The 22,558-nt window shown below is 43.0% G+C and overlaps 1 protein-coding gene across 1 annotated transcript in view; it reads left to right on the plus strand.

Moving 5' to 3' along the window:
* SUSD3 (sushi domain containing 3) overlaps positions 1-22,558 on the plus strand; it is a 175,401-nt gene that overhangs the window by 144,568 nt on the left and 8,275 nt on the right. The window contains exon 4 of the mRNA XM_082266527.1: positions 13,764-13,925. Coding sequence (XP_082122653.1) covers positions 13,764-13,925 — 162 coding nt within the window. The remainder of the gene's footprint in view (positions 1-13,763; positions 13,926-22,558) is intronic.

Genomic DNA, 22,558 nt, shown 5'->3' on the forward strand with positions numbered 1-22,558 from the left:
AGCAGTACCAGCCAGAGTCAGCAGTACCTACAACAGTACCAGCCAGCAGTACCTACAGCACAGTACCAGCCAGCAGTACATGCCAGCAGTACCAGCCTGAGCCAGCAGTACCCACAGCAGTACCCGCCTGAGCCAGCAGTACCAGCCAGCAGTACCCACAGCACAGTACCAGCCATCAATACAAGCCTGAGCCAGCAGTACCCACAGCAGTACCAGCCAGCAGTACCTACAGCACAGTACCAGCCTGAGTCAGCAGTACCCACAGCAGTTCCAGCCAGCAGTACCCCCAGCAGTATCAGCCTGAGCCAGCAGTACCATCCAGCAGTACTCGCAGGTGCAGCACAGTACAAGCCAGCAGTACCAGCCTGAGCCAGCAGTACCCACCAGCAGTACCTGCCAGCAGTTCTTTTCAAAACTTACCACCACAAAAAAGTTGACTGCGCTCCAGACTGACCGACGCAAACCTGGGAAACCTGTTGCGAGTAGCAACATCATCAATACCAGCTAACATCACACACCTCACCAAAGAGAAGCAGTTGCAGCCATCACATTAGGGGTGAATTAATTAAATGTTTGACCAAATATAACAGGTTAATTTTTAAGTTGATAATTTTGTACGGCCCCCGAATGGTTTTATAAATACCCAAATGGCCCTTGGCAGAAAAAAGGTTCCCCACCCCTGCTTTAAGGGGTAAGCATGCAGATGAATGCTTAGCGTTTTTGTGGGGGGATTTTTGCTGACACATAAAGCTCATACATCTTGAGGGGGGGGGGGGGCGCAATTCGGCATGTTCGCCCTGGGCTCTAGATGACCTTGTCCCGGCACTGATGGAGACTACAAGTTGGTATCAGCACAGGCATTGTCCACCATTGAGACTTGCAATGCAGTCATTGCTGTAGTGCATGTAGACAATGTGCAAAAGGGGCTGCAGGAGATGTAACAGATGATACAAAAATATTATTTTTTTTTAATAAATAAAAAACAAGGACATGTTAATATGGTGCACAGTTATTTAGCAAACCTAATGACATTCAGATAGGGTTTACTTCTAGTCAGACACAGCATGAAAAGCACCCATCTGACCATGTCCTTAATCAGGGATACAGGGATACATATGATTTACAGAGCTCCGGGGGCTGGCTGAAGTAAGATCGGGTTGGACGGTAAGGTACAGATGGAGCTGCTGTCAATCAGACCAATACCTGTGCAAATCACATCTCTGATTAAAGAGATTATCCGGAAAGCCTGTTACCGGCTCTGCATTGCCACTGCCGTAGCTTACAAAAAAGTTATTAAAAAAACATTAACTCTGTAAAAGTTTTTGACGTTACAATGTATTTATGTTTTTTTTACACTTTTGGGAGGGATTTCTTCTTAATTCCTGTAAGGTCACTAAGACAAGAAATTAAGGGAAATCTCTTTAGTAACTTGTGCATCAAATTCAGGTAGTTTACAAATGCGCCACTCTTAGATTGTGGTGCAACGAATGCCCAACATTCAAAATCAATTACTGACAGTGTGTATCTTATGAAAGTGGAGCTAATTAAAGTGGTTCTAAAGGCAGACATTTTTTATCTTCATGCATTCTATGCATGAAGATAAGAAACCTTCAGTGTGCAGCAGACCCCCTCAGCCCCCCTAATACTTATCTGAGCCCCATCTCTATCCATCGATGTGCACGAGTACCCTGGCCATTTGGGACTCTCCCTCCTGATTAGCTGAGACACAGAAGGGGCGCCATTGCCTCCCGGTGCTGTCAAAGTCAGTTAGCAATGGGGAGAGAGAGAGGGGCACACAGAGTTGTGGCTTGACTCGGATGCCCCCATAGCAAGCTGCTTGCTGTAGGGGCACTCAACAGAAGGGAGGAGCCAGGAGCACCGGAGAGGGACCTGAGAAGAGGAGGATCCGGGCTGCTCTGTGCAAAATCAACTGCACAGAGCAGGTAAGTATAACCTATTAACAAAAAACACAGCGCTTGCAAATACATTTTATAAATAATTGAAAAGGTGCACTAATGCTTAAAATTCATACAATAAGTGCAAAACTTATAAATGACTGAAAACTGCAAAAGTCCAATAATATTGTGCAGATTAGTGCAAAAATAAGTAAATTCCGTGCAATATTTAAAAAGTGCTTAAAGTGCTAAGAAGTCCAATATATTTTGCAGTATAATGGAAAAAGAAAATTCCTCCAGGCTGACTCCCTGTTGTGACCCCTTGTAGATGGTTACGCGTCGACGTACTGTACTCGGTATCATTGAGAGAATTCATTGCTTGTCCTGTCCAGAGTAACCATCTACAAGGGGTCACAACAGGGAGTCAGCCTGGAGGAATTTTCCTTTTGGTTACAAGCTTCTTTTGACTCCAAAGGGGTCCATCGGTTCTGGTGAGTAGGGTCCCAGAAGGGGATTGAGACATCTGGCACTGGTTATTACTTTGGAGCACTTCAACACTTTATTTGCAGTATCACCAGCACTTTTTCCAATATACTGCATAATATGTTGGACTTTTTAGCACTATTAGCCCTTTATAAATATTGCATGGAATTTACTTATTTTTGCACTAATCTGCACAATATTATTGGACTTTTGCAGTTTTCAGTAATTTATAAGTTTTGCACTTATTGTATGAATTTTAAGCATTAGTGCACCTTTTCAATTATGTATATAATTTACTGCAAGCGCTGTGTTTTTTGTTAATACGTTTGTCTGAGTTTTTTACTTGGTGAACAGCAGCTGCATCACATATTCACATATTTATTGGGTCACTTCATTTACTTAGCGCGGGTTTTAAATTGCTTACACTAGGTAAGTATAACCTGTTTGTTACTTTTAAACATAAAAAACCCCAGAAACGTTAGTATCACTTTAACATCTTGCCGACCGCTCGCCGCAGATATACTGCGGCAGGCTGGCTTGGCTGCGCGAACCGCTGTACCTGTATGGCGGTTCGCGGGAGTGCTCCTAAGGGCATGCATGCACCACCGGAGGCATTCGCCCACCTCCATTAGGAAGCGGGGAAGCTGACCTATGGGGCCGGCGGCCGCGATTAACGCCGGGTACCCGCGATCGCTTCCTGCTAAGAGAGGATGACGGTCTGCTGTTGTAAACACAGCAGACTATTGTTCTCTCTGGATTGAACACAGAGTGCCTGTGATCCTCCTATTTAGGAACACAGTTCTCTGTTATGATTCAACAAGTTTATCCCCCATACAATTAGAAAACACCCCCTAGGCTCACACCTAACCCTTTGATCACCCCTGGGTAAACCCCTTCCCTGCCATTGTCATTATTACAGTAACAGTGCATATTTTTAGCAGTAGTAGTAATGTCAATGGTCCCCCCAAAAGTGTCAAAAATGTCAGTTAGGGGTCCGATCTTTCTGCCGCAATGTCGCAGTCCCGCTAAAAATCGCAGATCGCCGCCATTACTAGTAAAAAATAAATAAATAAATAAAAAGGACATAAATCTTTCCCCTAGTTGTAGACGCGATAACTTTTGCACAAACCAATCAAAATACGCTTTTTTAATCAAAAATATGTAACAGAATACTAATTGGCCTAAAAGGATGAAAAAATTAGATTTTTACATTTTTTGGGGGAAATGTTATATAGCAGAAAGTGGAAAATATATATATATATATTTTTCAAAATAGTCGTTCTTTTTTTGTTTAAAGCGCAAAAAAAAGCTCTATTTGTGGGAAAAAAAGAACATCAATTTTATTTGGGTACAGCGTCGCACGACCGCGCATTTGTCAGTTAAAGTTACGCAGTCCTGAATCACAAAAATTGGCCTGGTCATTAAGGGGGCAAAACCCTCCGGTCCAGAAGTGATTAATACCAACCCTCTTATGGTGTACAGAGAGAAACTGGCACAGAAAGATTTTGCTAAAGTGTCTTTCATGCTTATCATATCACTTTTAGAATGCATGAGGGACACTGTTGCAAAATCTGTCTGCACCAATCTTGAATTCCTGGGACCATACCCTATTTAATGCAAAGCATTATTGGGACCCTATTACACAATAGGGAGTACACATTTTCAGATACTTCAATTCAGTTACATTTAAAGGGAAAGTGTAGTACTTTTAGTTAACTAAGATAGTTAAGGCCTCATGTCTTGCAATCAGTATTAAAATGAGACCAGCTCCTTGGAGTCAGTGTGGTAATTTATAGGATCAGAGTTGACATGCTGAGCCCAGTGTTCCTGTTATCCCCTTGGTACCAGAATAGCTTTCATTGTGAAATTCTTTCATTTTAAAGTTACCCAGTGCTGTGAATTAACCATTGCTGAGTAAAGAGAATATCTAGAATAATTTGCATATTCTGCTGGCTTTGTGCCCCTGAAATGCTTACAGCTTTACTTATTCACCTTTTCATCTTTCTGCTCTGTTTGCTGGCTGTCAGCATAATTATCTTAAAATAGAAATTCCTCTTATTAAGAATCTCTGGAATATCATATAACGGAAACATGTAGACTGTGAAACTACTATAATAAGTGGACGTGGTCATTATTATTCACACTTCATTTTAATGGAATAGACACATAATCCAAATCACATTACATTATTTTTTGAGTAAAAATTTAATACTTTTTTGCCATGAGTTAAAAAATACTGTTGAACATCAGCTGTTCCTGTGTTCGCTGAACACACGAACAAATGTGGGGCTCGGCGGGAAGTTTGACTGCCAATGAGCACCCCATAATGCACTGCGCTGTTGCTGTGCATTGATTGCTGATGATTGGCCAAAGCCTGCACCTGACCTGTATTCTTTGGCCAATCACAGCACAATGTGCTGTCAGAGCTATGATTGGCCAAAGGCAGGGTGCCTTTAGCCAATCATGGTTTAGGGGCTAAGTCCACGCCCCACACTATATAAGGCTGCTGCTTACACGGCAGCCGTGTATAGTGTGTGACAATGGAGATTAGGCAGGTAGTTAGTGGATAGTTAGTTCAGTCAATTTAGTGTACAGGCATACCCCAATTTTATAATGTATGGATATGTTTTAGTCCTGGGTCCCCTCTCGGTTCTCCCGAAGTTTGGTGTCCCTGTCAATTATTGTTTGGGAGTAGTTCCATGTCAAGCTGACCAAGATTTCCAATAGACGCCAATGTTAAAGACAGGGAGCAAGTCCTTGTCAAGCTGACCAATATTTCCCATAGATGCCAATGAGCACTGAAAGCTGAAAAATGGTCTGGGCAGGAAGGGGGTGAAAGTACCCTGTATTTAAGTGGTGAAGGAGAACCCCTTATGAACCCTATGACTTGCCCTCAACATGGGGAGGGTGCTTTGGAGTTCCCCCCAAAGCACCTTGCCCTCATGTTGATGGGGACAAGACCCTCTGCCTAACAACCCAGTGGCACTGGCCCCTTCTGACCTCACATGATGTCATGTGCCATCAGAAGGGGCGGTGCCATCAGGTGAGGTAACCAGGTGACCTCACCCCTTGCCTATAAAAGAGCTGTCAACGCTAAAGATCGGGCAGATAGCGGGTAGCGTTTTGTAATTTTTTTTTCTATTTTTCGGGTCCGGCGGGCGTCGTGATTGACGATGGATTTACATTGAGGGACTTCATTTTTTTTTCTTTTGAATAAAGAACTTGTCAAAAACTGTGTTCTGTGGTTTTTACTTTTTTACACTTTTTTGGTGAATGGGTATGGGTACAATGTACCCATACCCATTCACATGGCGGGGTGGGATCTGGGGGCCCCCTTGCTAAAGGGGGCTTCCAAATTCCGATATGCCCCCCACCCGCAGACCCCGAAACCCCAGCCCAGGGTTGTCAGGAAGAGGCCCTTGTCCCCCTCAACAGAAAGAATCCTCCAACACCAGTGAATTAGATGGAAAACAAATCATCAACCACCACATGGATATATGAAAATCTGCTTACCAGATGGAGTTGACCCTGATTATAACAGACCCGCCCACTTAGGAATCAGGAGGTGACCATAGTCAGGTGTCGGTGTCAGTAGAAGCAGGGGACCCCTATTCCATGGCTACAGATGGTCCCTTGCTGGTCGATTCCCTACAGCCCCCTTGTGATGATGTTACTCCTTTTCTGGATCTTGAGAGGACACAACTACTAAACAGCCAATAGGAAGGGTCCACACCACACAGTTGTCATTGCTTCGGGTGTGAAGAGAGATGTCCTTCTGGTTAACCATATTGCCTCTCATATATCATGTTTATATCTATTTGGTTTTGTCGTTTTGACCTCTCTATAATTTGAAGGTCAACTCCATCTGGTAAGCAGATTTTTTATATATCCACGTGGTGGTTAATGATTAATTTTCCATCAAATTCACTGGTGTTGGAGGATTCTTTCTGCTCATCTTTCATTATGGACTATGCCAATACTCGTTTACATTGGCGCTGCCTTCCTTTTTATATATGCAGTTAAACATCTTGCCGACCATGTAATGCATTGTGTGGTGGCAGGTAGGCTGGACCTAAACACCTACATGCCACACTTGGCAGCTGAGGTTTCTGTGCTGAAAGCGCACTCACCGCACTTTTTCAGCACAGTGACCAGTCTGTCATAAACAGCTACCAGTCTCTCTTATGATTGGAAGCCAGCGAGACAGCCTTCTGATAATGTAACCACTGTGAAAGCCAGTTACAGTTGTCACATGATCAGGAAGTCCACCCTGCCTCTAGACATTACGACCCAGTTAAAGGACCATGGGGAGGAGGTAAGAAGGGGTTAAAAAAGTTGAAGTGCCTAGAAAGCAAACCGCATGCCACCTTCAGTAATTTACCCTGGCATTGGTCTTTTTTAGATTGATCACAGGACAGAGCTCGTACATCATCGTTTGTGTGCATCCAGGAAATAATCATTTAGTTTAGTTCTAGCTACAAGCCAGTGTCATGAAATGTTTGCAGGTTTGCTACTAGAAATAAGGAACAACCTATATTGTGTGCCAATCATTTTGAAGAATGGATAACCGAGGGGTGAGCTCACAGGAGACAGACTTCCCGTGGCTTGCTTATTTGCCCTACCAATGGCCAGAGTTGAATAAAAATATTTGTCCTTTATAGCCTTCAAAGGGATTCACTAAACAGTTCTTCAACATTGAGTAGGATTTGTAAAACTGTTCATGAACCAAGCCCCAGCAGACTCACTCATCGCTGCTCACAAACACAGTCAAGAAGAACTTCTACTGAAAATCCTGAGGGCGGTAGTGTTTAAAATGGTTTCTTATTGTTCTGTACCAGAAATTGTACATATGAGTTACAATTCCTTCACCCCCCAACTAATTAATTTGTTCTGACACCTGGAAAAGAGACGTCGATTAAACTTCACTTTAATCAGCCCGGGGAACATTATGTTTTCACTCGGCTTAAATTGAAATTGTGTTATAGTTAATTAAGTGAAAAGTATAACTAAAAATAAATGAAGAGAATGCAAAGCAGAGGAGAAGAAAAGACACAGGGAATTATCATCAAAACATAGTTAGCAAACATGTTGGGGGAAAATTAAATTTACTCAATATCATCCATATTCAAAGTAAAAAAAAAAAAAAAAAAAGCTGTACAGTGTTTAATTCTGGATTTGTTGAGTTGTTTGATTTTATTAACGCTATAGAATTTTTCATTTATTTTATCATCTCCCACTTTAGAGGAAATTGAATTAGGTAACCTGTGTTTAGGAAAGGTTATAGAATGACAGTTCATAGAATACACTAATTCCCCAGCAAAAGAAAGCTAATTAATACCTGTATATATTTCATTAAAAATAGAAGTCTCATTTTTCATTCATTTTCCAGTATGTGGGAAAGCCACACTCCAGGGTGCTATTGTACATTGTGGTCTCTACTCCAATCTGTTGAGTTGAGCTGTTGTTCAGCGCATACTTATGCAGGTAAGCAGCAGTTCTGGGACTCTAGACCTTAAATGTTATTACATCTTGGATAGTTTTTTTTGGAACAGAACTCTCAGCCCCTGTCCTTAGCTCCCTAAACATATGCATCATAGCCATCCCCCCAAAGGTCTTTACTTACCTTCACCTTCTGTGCCAGTCTTCAGTGCTGAATGTAGCCTGACTGGTAAAAATATAGTGCCGGTCTGCCCTGTGCCTTTGCACTCAATCCAAAGGCATAACTGGGACATTGCTACAAGGAGCAAAGTGAAATACCCAGCAGGCCAGCACTTCTGAGAATGGATGAACATGGAACTTCCATGTGTCAGAGCTGGTGCCTTACATTTGGCCCTGCACTGTCACATGAGAGTGAGGTAGGAGTTGATAGCCCTATTTCTACTTGCACAAAGTTTGTCTAGTAAGGAGGGTTTAAAAGTCAGGAAGGCATGGCCCAATGTGGACCATATTGCCTCACTTCCTGTCCAGATAAATGATTTCAGACACAACAGGAAGGAAGTCCCCCCCCCCCCCTCCTAAAAAAAAACAAAAATCAAACAAAATACTCACCTTACACCCCAGCTTTTGGTGGGCTCCACTCTGAGAGGGTAATGTTGGTGATATCACTGAGCCTTTCATATGTGTCTGGAAGCTAGCATGCCAAATCATGCAACAAACGTGCAGCTAAACAATACTGGGATCCCAGGATACCACTGTGAAGCCCATTGACATTAATGTTGCCTATAGAAAGTTTTTGGAAGTCGTAAGGTGGGTATTTTTACATTTCTTTATTTGTTCTCATCAGGAGGTGGCAGGGCTTCCAAATAAATGGGTCTTGCATTTGTAGGCAATGTTTGCTTAGACTAATACTATAAGGTTTATTGTGACTTTCAACTCTGGAAATATTCCACAATATGTGGGGGTAACGTTGGCAGTGATCACAAAACCTCTGTTATCCCAATAAATCTGTTTCTGTGATTCCACCAGACACAACATATTTGTCTTTGCCTTCAGTTAAGATCAGGGACTAGGGCACATCAGAAAGCAGCATCCAAGGTCTACAAGTTCAAAACATGTGCCACTGGACCCAAAATGATCATTGGACTGCAGTAGCAGCATTCCTCAACTAGATAATAATAATTATAATAATTAGCAGATATCAAATATAAGTAAAATACAATCCCATGCTTTTCTATTTTGTTATTTGAAGGGTATAGCCCATAAAAGTACATAAGCTTAAAGGGATTGAAAAGGCAGAGGGTTTTTTATGCATTAAGATAAAAAAAAACCTTCTGTGTGCAGCAGCCCCCCTAACACTTACCTGAGCCCCCTCTCGATCCAGGGTTGTCCACGACTGTCTCAACTCAGATACAGCAGCAGCACCATTGGCTCTCGCTGCTGTCAATCAAAGTCAGTTAGCCAATGAGGAGAGAGAGGGGGCAGGGCCGAACCACAGCTCTGTGTCTAAATAGGTACATGGATCTGCAGCTCGGCTCCGGTGCCCCCATAGCAAACTGCTTGCTGTGGGGGCACTCAAAGAGAGGGAGGGGCCAGGAGAGCTAAAGAGGGACCCAAGAAGAGGAAGATCCAGGCTGCTTTGTGTAACACCGCTACACAGGGCAGGTAAGTATAACATGCTTGTTATTTTTATTGAAAGAAAAACAAGACTTTACAATCACTTTAATTTTGAGCTTTAAGCTTTATCTTCAATATACTTCAATAGGGGCACCTAAAAAAAGCATAAAGGCGCAGAAATGCTTGTATTATACAATTTTCCCTAGTAACTACCTTTCCATTGGCTAAAGAAAAAACAAAAAAACACTCAAGCCTCAGAGCCGGTTCACACTAGGGCAACTTGTCAGGCGACTTGGTCGCCTGACAAGTCGCCTGCCATAGATTAGCACAGGACCCGTTCTAATAGGAGCGACACAAGTCGCTCCGACTTAGAAAAAGGGTCCTGTACTCCTTTGGGTGACCTGGAGCGACCTGCATTGACTTCAATGATATGAAGTCCGTGCATGTCGCTCCGAGGTCGCGGTGCACAGCGTGCACCGCGACTTCACAGCTCGCCCCGGCAAGTCGGGTCGCCTATATGTGAACCGGCTGTCAGACACCCGCAAAAAAGGCCTGTACAAATGCTTATAAAAAACCTGTAAAAGGATCAAAGATACTCAGCTCTAGTGTGATTTCAGCCTTAGTAAAAATACATAATACAAAAAAAAATATGACCTTTAAAAGTTGACATCAACAAAAACAAAGTCAAGCTCAGCATTACTTTTTGAGATATGTCTTCATTAGGGTAGCTTCTAATTAATATAAAAGTCTTGTGCAAAACAGAATTTTTTATATTCTGTTTATTACTTCCATTAGCCAGCATAATGAATGTTGTTATAGCAATATTCATAAAACACCATTAGAGAATGTGGCATTCAAATGAACAAGTTGCAGCTGATTAGTTTCTTAATCAGAGTATTATGTCCCTCCGTTCCACCGAGCGTCCTTAAATGTCGGTTTAGCATCCCTCATAGGGTAATAATAGCTCAAATGATGGCTCAAGGGCTGTGTGGACCAGTACTGGGTTTTTCCTTCATGGAATCAGATTATGTAAGAGTGGAATTGTGTGATAGAAAAAAAAATTAAACATGTAAGGAATCAACATCAGCATGTGAGGCCATTAGAACCTATAAAGGCTTGTTGCCTACCCCTACAAAACGTGCAATTGGGCAAAATTTGCATTCAGGAGTAACTTCAGCATAATTAATACAAACAATCACTGCAAACCTTGTTTCTCATGCAGTGGAAGAAAATCAAATATACAGCCCATGTAAAATGTAGAATGTCTCCAGTCCCCCCCCCCCCCAGAAGTTCTATTCACCATTTGTTGTAAAAGGTTATATCTAGGGATGGGCTGAACGACACCCCTCATAAACGTTTGGAACCGATTACCAACCACATTGAAGTCTGTGGGACCCAAACTAGAAAAATCCACAATGCACATTTCGACTTATATGCAAGTAATTGGGCTTACAAAGGTTATGGGGATCCGGACTCCGGATATTGGTGGACATGTGGCAATAAAAAAAAGTTTGTAAAAAAAAAACATAATTTTTAAAAGAGCAGCAATTTACTGATACTTAAAATGAAAGCATTAAAATGAAAAATAACAATAAAAATCAAAAATTTCAATATAGTGCCTGGGGGTACCCTTAGTCTACCTGCAAAGTGGCACATCTGTACCGTGTATAGAAGCTGCTGCAGCAAAAATTACATTTATATAGCCAAAAAAATGAAATTTTCCTTGCAAGGTTTCTTAATTTTGAAAATAACAGTTTGGGGAGCCAGTCTGTATGATGAGGCCACAATGTAGTGCACTGAGAATAAGATTAGATTTTTTTGGATAAGTTCTGGTGCCTCTTTCGCAGACTTTGGATAGAAGTAACAGGTGTGAAAAAATTGGGCTTTGGGTGTTGGTAGTGCCTTCACACCGTAACCCTATAGAGGTATTCTTGATGAAAGGAATAATTTGCCTTGCTGTCAAAAATTGAGATGATATGCCTTGGTTAAACAGTGGTGGAAAAATTGGGTGTTGGTAGTGGACAAGGAGGCAGAATAAGCCACTCTGGCAGCTGCGGTGGACTGTGCAATAGTCTCTGCTTGGGTGACGGAGGATGAGAAGGATGATCATGGTTTAGTAAGCCAGTCCATCACCTCCTCTGCATACTGTGATTGGATAGCATGGGCAACATAACTAAACAGAGGAAACGATGCCCTGCCTGAGGACAGACCACTTCCACCTATGCCTGTGTACACAGATACTGCTTGTCCCCTCATAGTGCCATGGGAACGTCTGCCTCCCCTGGCTGGCCTCCCAGACATGATGGGGGGAGGCTTATTAACACAATGTAATAAAGATGGGGAAATGTGTACGTGAATGCACTTTAATCAATGAAAAGTGGTGTTTGGTGCACTTTAACTTGAGTACTCACTACACACTCCACAGACACACTCCACTGACACACTACAATATACTGCAGTAAACCTGCACTGACGCACTGCAATATACTGCATTAAGCGTGAAGTAACATACTGAAATATACTGCATTAAACGTGCACTAACGCTCTGAAACATACTGCAGTAAACGTGCCCTGACATAATAAACTGACACTAAAGTAAAAATGAATGGTCACACTACACTCACACTGAACTATCACTAGATTCACACTAAACTGACACTAAAGTGAAAAATGAATGGTCGCACTACACTCACACTGAACTATCACTAGATTCACACTAAACTGACACTAAATAAAAAATGAATGGTCGCACTACACTCACACTGAACTATCACTAGATTCACACTAAACCGATACTCTACAATGACAAAAGAATCACTATAACACACTAACTCGCTAGTAGCTCTGAATAGAGCCCTGTTCTATCTCTCTCCAAGCCAAATTCACACTGCAAATGCCCTGTTATTGGAAGAATAGTTTTATAGTGTGCGGTGGGACTAAGAGGAATGAGCCCAGATTGGATAGAGTCATCATGACAGTATCCAATTATGGCTCTGACATGCTATGTGCTGTGTGCCCTGATTGGGCAAAGCTTTCTTTGCTTCAGCCAATTAGGGCTTCCAATGCCCTGTGTGACGGCGCAGTGCGTTGACGTCGTTTGGCAGACCGAACAAACGATCGAAAACTCTGAAAATTTGGGTGTTTCATTGAACAGGTGAACAGCGAATGTTCGGTCCGAACTCATGCTCAGGCCGAACTGTTTGCCCAACCCTAGTTATATCACATGGTTCATGCTAATGTCTCATGGTATCACAGGCTAACTTTGTTGCCTTGACTAAGGGACTTTGCAAGACTCCAAAGCACTCCAAGCAATATCACTGTAAAAGAAAGTGTGCCTGTGTGTGTGTGTGGGGGGGGGGGGGGTGTAATGAGATAACCTTACTTCTGGACTGTCTTTTCCAAAACATGTTCTCCAAAAACTGCCCCTCAGCGCTACAGTTGAATCTTTAGAGTTATTTTCCTCTGTACTCCCTGTTCCTGCTATTTTATGAATGGAATTATTGGAATTGGACTTTAATGGAAGTCTATGTGAATGACGTGCACCCAACTCTGGGTTCCTCACTTGAAACCTATTTGAAGGTGATGTCACCATCCTTCCATCAAGATTGTGGCTAATGCTGAATAGCTTAGATCTCTTCAGAAATGTGGTGACATCAGGCCCTTCAATACGGAAGCTATGGGTAAGGTAGTTTTCAAACTTTTTTCCCCACTTTTTTTTCATTTCTGAATCATTTTGGCACTGGGGGCAAGTTCAGTAAAAAGAGTGCAAGGTTCTCTTTAAAAAGACCCAAAGCATTGTACAACTCATAAAATGCTGTCCCCTACAGAACCAATGAGACTCATATTTCACCAGCATGACTAATAAAAAACTGAAATTCAGTTGTTTCCCATGGTCTATTGTACTTTGGACTTCATTTCTGCTCTTTTCATTGCCAACAATCTAATGACAAGTGCACTTTAAATGACTCCTATTTAGCAGGTTGAGAATGTGTTTCTTTTTCAAATATGAATAAGGTACGCATACACTACACATCGAACCACAGCACATCTTTTCTATCAAATTCATTGTAGTATAAGTGGGTTCTCAAACAATAACGTTGTGACTGGGAAAACAGAAAAAAAGCTTTTACGTGATCAAAATGTCTTCATGTTAATAATCGCAGCTCCAGAGAATCAAAATGTAACATTTGTAGAACGTATTCTTCGAATATGACATGGGAGCAAAGCTTGTGCTGTGATGTGTTGGGAAGAGACGGTGCATTGAGAATATGCATATTGCGTGGCTGTGCCTCCCTACATTGATCTAATCTTTTGTAATTTCCCATTGTGCAGAGACAAGGTCGTATGGCATCAATTAGAATGCGAGGAGCTGGAGAACATGCAGGCGGCATATTTCGCAATGAAAGGGGGAAATAACAACAACAACAAGCCAGCGAGGCGGCCGAGAATCGACGAATGGCTTAATATGGTTTACGAGAACCAAGGGTTTTGTAGGTGAGCTTTAAATAAAACAGGCCCTTGTTGTGTGTATGAATCATTGGAAAGATACAAAGAGCTGCACAATTCCTTCCTTTTACTAGACAAGAGGCATATTTAAAGATAGAATTAATGTAAATTAGAAATATGAAAAACTATGTTAATACACTAGCTCTATGAGAAATCTTGGTCTGCTTGACATGGCACTGCTCCCAGTTTTTACCTTTTAACATTGGCGTCTATGGGAAATCTTGGTCAAATTAACATGGCACTGCACCCGAACGAGGGACACCAAACTTTGGGAACTCATTAAGGGAACCCAGGACTACGACATGGTTAGATTACCTAGGCAAGCTGGTCAACCCAAAAATTGTATATGTTGTAGCCCTGGGTCCCCTCTCAGTGCTCCCCAACTTTGGTGTCCCTGTCACTTATGGTTCGGGAGCAGTGCCATGTCAAGCTGACCAAGATTTCCCAATGAGGCCAATGTTAAAAACCGGGAGCAGTGCCATGTTAAGCTGACCAATATTTCCCATTGACACCAATGTGTCTGTATTCATGAGTGTACGTAAAGTGAGGGTACGTATAGTGGGGTATGCCTGTATAGATCTGTTAGACAGATATGATATTGGCGCTGTGGGGAAGGTAGAAAACTTCTACATAGCTAAATGACTTTCTAGTAACAAAGAGGTGAAGCCAATGTCAAGTGTTTCTGGGCATTTTTAAAATCACAAATATTTGTAGTGTGCTGCTCCCTAGCCCCAGTTTGGGTCACCCTCCTAAAAGACCACCAGCAGGGGCTTTTCCTATGCAGACAAAAGTTACCTTGGAATTGCAATCACTGGTAACTTTATTGTATCAAGCACAAAAGGTCCTGCCTAGGACCTCGACCACTAACGTGCTTTACTATAAAGACCGCATTTAATCGTAGGGGTGAGGAGGAGTAGGAGAGTATATACATATATATATACAGTATCTCACAAAAGTGAGTACACCCCTCACATTTTTGTAAATATTTTATTTTATCTTTTCATGTGACAACACTGAAGAAATTACACTTTGCTACAATGTAAAGTAGTGAGTGTACAGCTTGTATAACAGTGTAAATTTGCTGTAACCTCAAAATTACTCAAATCAAACCGCTGGCAACAAAAGTGAGTACACCCCAAACATGTACAAAATGTCCAAATTTGGCCCAATTAGCCAATTTCCCTCCCCCGTGTCATGTGACTCGTTAGTGTTACAAGGTCTCAGGTGTGAATGGGGAGCAGGTGTGTAACTTTTGCTGTTATTGATCTCACTCTCTCATACTGGTCACTGGAAGTTCAACATGGCACCTCATGGCAAAGAACTCTCTGAGAATCTGAAAAAAAGAATTGTTGCTCTACATAAAGATGAACTAGGCTACAAGAAGATTGCCAAGACCCGGAAACTGAGCTGCAGCACTGTGGCCAAGACCATACAGTGTTTTAACAGGACAGGGTTAACTCAGAACAGGCATCGCCATGGTCCACCAAAGATGTTGAATGCATGTGCTCAGTGTCATATCCAGAGGTTGTCTTTGGGAAATAGACATATAAGTGCTGCCAGCATTGCTGCAGAGGCTGAAGGGGTGGAGGGTCAGCCTGTCAGTGCTCAGACTATACGCCGCACACTGCATCAAATTGGTCTGCATGGCTGTCGTCCCAGAAGGAAGCCACTTCTAAAGATGATGCACAAGAAAGCCCATACACAGTTTGCTGAAAGCAAGCAGACTAAGGACATGGATTACTGGAACCATGTCCTGTGGTCTGATGAGACCAAGATAAACTTATTTTGTTCAGATGGTGTCAAGCGTGTGTGGCGGCAACCAGGTGAGGAGTACACAGACAGGTGTGTCTTGCCTACAGTCAAGCATGGTGGTGGTGGGAGTGTCATGGTCTGGGGTTGCATGAGTGCTGCCGCCACAGTTTATTGGGGGAACCATGATTGCCAACATGTACTGTGACACACTGAAGCAGAGCATGATCCCCTCCCTTTGGAGACTGGGCCGCAGGGCAATATTCCAACATGACAACGGCCCCAAACAAACCTCCAAGATGACCACTGTCTTGCTAAAGAAGCTGTCATCATGGAGGAGTGGAAGAGGACTCCAGTGGTGACTTGGTAAGCTCTGGTGAACTCCAAGCCCAAGAGGGCTAAGGCAGTGCTGGAAAATAATGGTGGCCACACAAAATATTGACACTTTGGGCCAAATTTGGATTTATTTAAAATAACTCACAGCCATTAATGTCTAAAATGCTGGCAACAAAAGTGAGTACACCCCTAAGTAAAATGTCCAAATTGGGCTCAATTAGCCATTTTCTCTCCCCGGTGTCGTGACCCAATAGTGTTACAAGGTCTCAGGTTTGAATGATGAGCAAGTGTGTTAAATTTGGTGTTATCGCTCTCACTCTCCTACTACTCACTGGAAGTTCAACATGGCACTTCATGGCAAAGAACTCTCTGAGGATCTGAAAAAAAGAATTCTTGCTCTACATAAAGAGGGCCTAGGCTATAGGAAGATTGCCAAAACCCTGAAACTGAGCTGCAGTACGGTGGCCAAGACCATACAGCAGTTTAACAGGACAGGTTCCACTCAGAATTGGCCTCGCCATGGTCAACCAAAGAAGTTGAGTGCACGTGCTGAGGGTCATATCCAGAGGTTGTCTATGGAAAATAGTCAATTGTGTGTAGTGGCAACCAGGTGAGGTGTACAAAGACAAGTGTGTATTGCCTACAGTAAAGCATGGTGGTGGGAGTGTGATGGTCCGGGTCTGGTTCATGTGTACCCAGCTTTACTAAAAGAAAATGCTCAAGGGAGCAGAGAGAATCACTATGAAGATAAATGGTGTGCTTCTCGTGTTAGTTCACAAGAGTGTGCTGCATACTCTGTGAAAGTGTTTCCTTAAATCGCGTACATCAAGCACAAGGCCTATGGGCCAAATGCGGCCCTCACATCCAGTTTCGTAGCCGAAAAATGGCCGCAACTCTATTCTGCCACCTCCAGCTCTCACCCTCCACTCCCACGCCCCACTGTCACTTGTAAATACACAAGCTTTTTGTGTTTACAAGGGACAGCTTTGCCCTCAGGGGCTCCTGGATCTGATTTCTGGATGCACTCATGGTAGGGCACAATTTTACAGAATGTAAGAGAAAGAATGATCTCCCTGCAAATACACAGGTTTTAGAACCCCCTACACAGGGAGATACTAGAGCCAGGCCAGATAGGTGAAAGAGATGTGAGGAAGCTTCATGTGGGGCTTTGGCTTACAAACTCAGTGCACCCCTAAACCCTGCACTCCGTACACAGCACACCCCTGAATGCTGCACTCTGTATATAACACACCCCTGGACCCTGCATTCTGTACGTAATGCCCTCCTGAACCCTGAACACTGTACGTAGCACACTCCTGAACCTTCTACTCTGTACATAGCATAGTCCTGAACTCTGCACATAATGCACTCCTGAATCCTGCACTCTGTACGTGACGCCCTCCTAAACTCTGCACTCTATACATAGTGCACTCCTGAACTCTGCACTCTGTACATAGCGTAGTCCTGAACTCTGAACATAATGCACTCCTGAACCTTACATAGCGCACCCCAGATACAACCGGCCCTTTGAGGGCAACCATACTGCTGATGCGGCCTGCGATGAAAATGAGTTTGACACCCCTGCCTTAAATGATCAGCTAAAGTGTACACTGCTACAATCCATTGCATGAACAACACTCACTAAAGCGCACACTCATGCTCAGTTTATACATAGTCAATGAACAGTGTTCTGCTTTAGTGCTTTTGTGCCTTATACACCGTATGTAAATAAGGTGAAATAAGTAATTTGTGTGTTAAGATTCCACAAATAAATTAATTCACTAAAGCATGAAAGGTACTGTACATAGCCCTAAAAGCATTTGAGAAAATACAATTTTCATTTGAGGTATGCCACCACCTACCTGGCAAACATTTAGACACTGGAGCACAAAGCACATTTGTTAAAGAATAAGCCAAACGTACGCTATCATTGTTATGCCAATCTCCACTAGCATTATGTAGAAAATTCTGTTAGAGGATGCCTTTGTAGTGCGTAAATGTAACTGGGAATAATCGTTTTCTTTTGTAAATTAGACCCTTTATGTCATTCCATAGATGGAATTGCCATCTACATCTATCTGCTAGACGTTTGGTTACAAGAGAACTAATGTGAATAAAAGAATCAGCAACAAGGATTAATAGCTATCACGTGTTAGTAGGGCTAACACAAACATCTATTACCTATCTAGGCTTTGGAAAACCCAATCTAAAATCAGTTCATTAGTGTCATGCCACCGACTCTGCTATGTGGTGTTGGCTACCATAGGTGTGCGCAGCCTATTGCATTAGGCTGTGCACCCCAAAGTTTAAATACACATGCATGTGTTTGCCTACATGTATATGGCCCCGGTACATTACTCTCCCTGCTGGCAAAGTGAAATAGAAGTGTGTGGCACTTCTCTTATGGCAGAGCAGGTCCGAGGGAGATCTTTCCCATCTCCTCACTGGCAAACAAAGCGATAATGCTAATGTGCCCTAGGTGATTAGGGTGTGCCCAGGCACACCCGGCACACCCTGTGCGCACGCCTATGTTGGCTACAGAACTATGCAGGTACCATCAAATAGGAGGTCAATCAGCTCAAGGAACCCCTAGCAACCTCTGGAGTGTTCCATAGAACCCTGGTTAAGAATGGCTTATCTAAAACAACCATTTTAGTATTAGTAAGCTGTTTATGAGTTACCATTTTGGCTCCTGTAGCCAATTTATATGACTTGCAGTGGGTTTTGCAAAAAGGCTTTCTAAAAGGCAATGTATTATATATTTAGCAATGTACTGTAGGTGTGTGACACCTCCAAGCTGTCATCTGATGTGAAGTACGACACAAGAAAATGTTGTCTTAAGCTGTGTGCTGAATTCTGACATTTGTTTCTTTTCACTGTAATATTTATGTTCCATCCACCAACATACAGTTAGTGCGATTAATTATAGATTTATTATTCATGCACTGGATTGTGACTGTTTAACAATTTTCAATGATGTTAACTATGGAAAGTAGTTAAAGAGGAACTTCAGCCCCCCTTAGCTCTGGCCCTGACACCCCCCCCCCAACAATGCCGCCATCTTTGCTAGTCTAGCATGTGCATCGATGTGCCAGGACCTCCAACCTCATGCACATGTCTGCACGCTGGGGGTTTCTAGACATGCACAGACGTGCTGAGTGTTGGGACGCTGAGGGCAAATGTAAAAAAAAAAGTGCTGCTTTGCAAATGTGAGAAAGAAAGGGGGGGGGGAGGCAGGGGAAAACAATGTTTTTCAACGTTTTTATTTAGCGTGAAGGTCCCTTTTAAAGATGAACTCCAAGATAAGTAAATCTTGTCAAAATATAGCTGGCATGTATATTCTTCCTTAAGCCCCCGTTCACATTAACTACAGCTTTGAAATCGTGCGACTTTATCTGAAATCACACAATTTCAACTCCGCATCTCAATGCGACTTTGAAGACATCTGTGCGGCTTCATGCACTAACGTCTATTCAAGTCACACCCAAAATCGCCAAAAGTAGTGCAGGTACTACTTTTTCAAATCGGTGCGGCGCTACAAAGTCGACATTGCACCGATTTGAACAGTGCCATTGATGGCAACAGGATGCATGGCAAGTCGCTTCAACATGAATGGGGGCTAAATTTGGTGTGCTTTGTGTATTTCTTCCAGATTTGTGCAGTAATCCATTGTGAAATGTTGCCTCTGTGCAGGAGTTTCCTTCTATTACAGGAAACTCCTGCACAGAGGCAACATTTCACAATCCGGTCACTGCTGCACTCTCTGCTTGTTCAGGGTGACTGGTCTCGTCTCGGCCCCTCCTGTAGTTTTCTGTAGGCAGCTTATAGTGGGTGGAGTTGCTAGTTCCCTTCCACAGCTCTGCTATGTGCACAGGCTATGTATAGCACAGTGATGATGTCACTGCTACTTTTTCAAGGTAATATCTTGGTTTGTAAATGTATTTGGTGCACACAAAGTAACCTTTGTGGCTATTTAGGAATATACTGTATTTAAATGCAAATGCTTGTGCCTGGAGTTCAGATTTAAGGTGAGAGTCACCCCACACTAGGTGAATGCTGTAAGGTTTAATAACACACACCTTCCCCTCACATTTAGGGAGATCCTCCCCAATAAGTTTAGGTTGTTGGGAACCGATACCTTAAAGCTCCATTCATACTATGGTGTTCCGCATCGCCACAAATCACGGGATTTGAGTGCCATTGAAAATAATGGAGATCACAAGGGCGTCCCGTGATTTGCGCCAACTCAGAATCACGGGTGCAATCTGAAACACCATAGTGTAAACGGAGCCAAAAGGAGGTAACTGAGACAAATGTGGAGGATGTCATTGATGATCTCTCTCTGAAAATACTAGTAGCCTGGATGTCTCTGGCATTATTTCTTCCTGAGATGCTTTTGTGTGCCTGCATCTTTGACATTTGGAAGTGTTCTTGGACATATTAGCCTGAGCACCGACACTCAGCTCCATATCCTTTAAACTTTGCAGTAAAGCTAGGGTTAATCTTTACTCACTTCCTCTACCTAGCACATGCACAGCTGAGGCTGTCAATCACAGGCTTCAGTGCTGTAGCGTCCTTCCCCTTTCCTGGGGATTCTGTGATGTCCGCATTACCTGTCAGAAATAACTCATGCAGATAACAAAGAGAAGAGGCAGCAGACAGAAATCACAAAATGCTTTGGATTGAGGCAAGCACACACTGCAAAAGAATATGCTTTGTTCATTTTTAATTTCAGACTTTTACAACCACTTTAAAGCTGAACTCCAGGAATTATCTGTATTACATGCACTGATCTAACTTTACACAATGTAAGTATGCATACCTCATACCTGATGGGTCACTGGGGACACTGGGAATCACTGTATTAGTTGTCACTACTACAGTGATAGTTGTGATCCTGTGTCCTGCTCAGGTTCTATTTGAGAGGCTGCCCAACTGCACATTGACCACGGAGGGTCACTCGCTCATCACAGTCACTAACGATATTAATTTTTTTAAAGAATACAATACATTTTCTGGTTGGACAAGGTGGATATTGTGACATCACCACCCCTCCTCTCCACTTCAGACAATCAGCAAATGCTTTGCATTCACTGAAAAATGACAAAGCATACTATTGATTGTGGTGGTGAGTGAGTGACCCCTGTGGTCAGTGTGCAGTGTTAAAGGTAGGCACTCTCATAGAATCTAAGCAGGACCTGCAAGATATTACTGTAGTACCACTGACTGCTACAGAGATTTATAGCTTCCCCAGTGGTCTATCAAGTATGGGTTATGCATACATTGTAATAATAAAAGTAGTCATCTGACGAAACACCCCCTCACGTCAGATAATGACGAAACGCGTAGGGAGGAGCCTGTGATGCGTGACGTCTTACACCAGTGGGGGACGCGGCGGCCATTTTGCTGGTTATCAAACCAGCTGCTTCTACATGTGAAAGCCTGCTTGCTGCATATTCATGTAAGTTGCCTACTACTTATAATAAATTGTTTGAGAAACTTACTACACCATGAAGAGTGTCCCCCTCTTTTGCATGATCTGAGGTCTGAGGTTAATACCGTCTGGCATATTGTCGAGGACCGTAAGGGGATTGTGTATACCCTTGGGAGTACTCCAGGTGTGTTGTGAGTTCCTGCGCTTTATTGGCCCTTGTAATAAGGGTCAATTTCGTCTGGTAAGATGCTCTTACACTTGGGTGCTGGTGCTGGGGGTGGTTCTGAATCAGGCACTGACGTTATGATTTATTGGACACCAGCTTTGAACTTACCTTTCTTTGTGGATATCGACTTCATATGATACCTGTTTAGCGCTACACCTACTTTTATTGTTTCATTGATCTGTTATTCAGGATTTTGTGTTAGCTGCTGTTTTGTATACGAGTTTATATTGAGGTTGGCGCAGTATACTACTATCTCTGTTATGCATACATTGTACCACATTGGACCAATGTATGTGTGCAAGATTAATAATTTTCTGAAGTTCAGCTTTAACTGTGTAGCACCCTCCTAGGTAGGTGCTATGAAAAGCATGATTGTGGCCCTGTCTGCTTATCAGGGGGGCCTGATTTGTTAGCTAATCTGTCACATGCCTCCAGGTGTGACCTGTTGAGTCTGGGGAGTCTCCCAACTGTATCCAATGAGGTATCTTGTTTGGCAGTGGAGGAAACCTAGCCAATAGCACACCAGGGTTTATGACTGTCCCAGTGGGTGGGGTTTGCCGCAGTGCACCCTGGGATTGAAAATAAATCTGTGGGGAGCATGTGACAGAGGGTTTTTGGCGGGAGCATCAGTCCCAGGAGGAGGTGATGGCTGTCTCTCCTCCTGTAAAAGTGTAAAGGTGGTCCAGGCAGTTGGCCTAGGGACCAGAGGTTGAGCTTGGCTGCAGGGTATCCAGAGTTGCTTACCAAGTGGAGCTGCTGGGCATAAATCTTCAGGAAAAACTGTATCGTGAGTACTCAAGATTTGCCCAGGGGTCTGCCTAGGAGAGGGGATCACTCCAGAGAAGTCAAAAGGGGATCCAGGAGCCAGCTAACCAG

Source organism: Pelophylax lessonae (genome assembly GCF_965119305.1).
Source record: "Pelophylax lessonae genome assembly, chromosome: 8".
In the NCBI taxonomy this organism is placed as follows: Eukaryota; Metazoa; Chordata; class Amphibia; order Anura; family Ranidae; genus Pelophylax; species Pelophylax lessonae.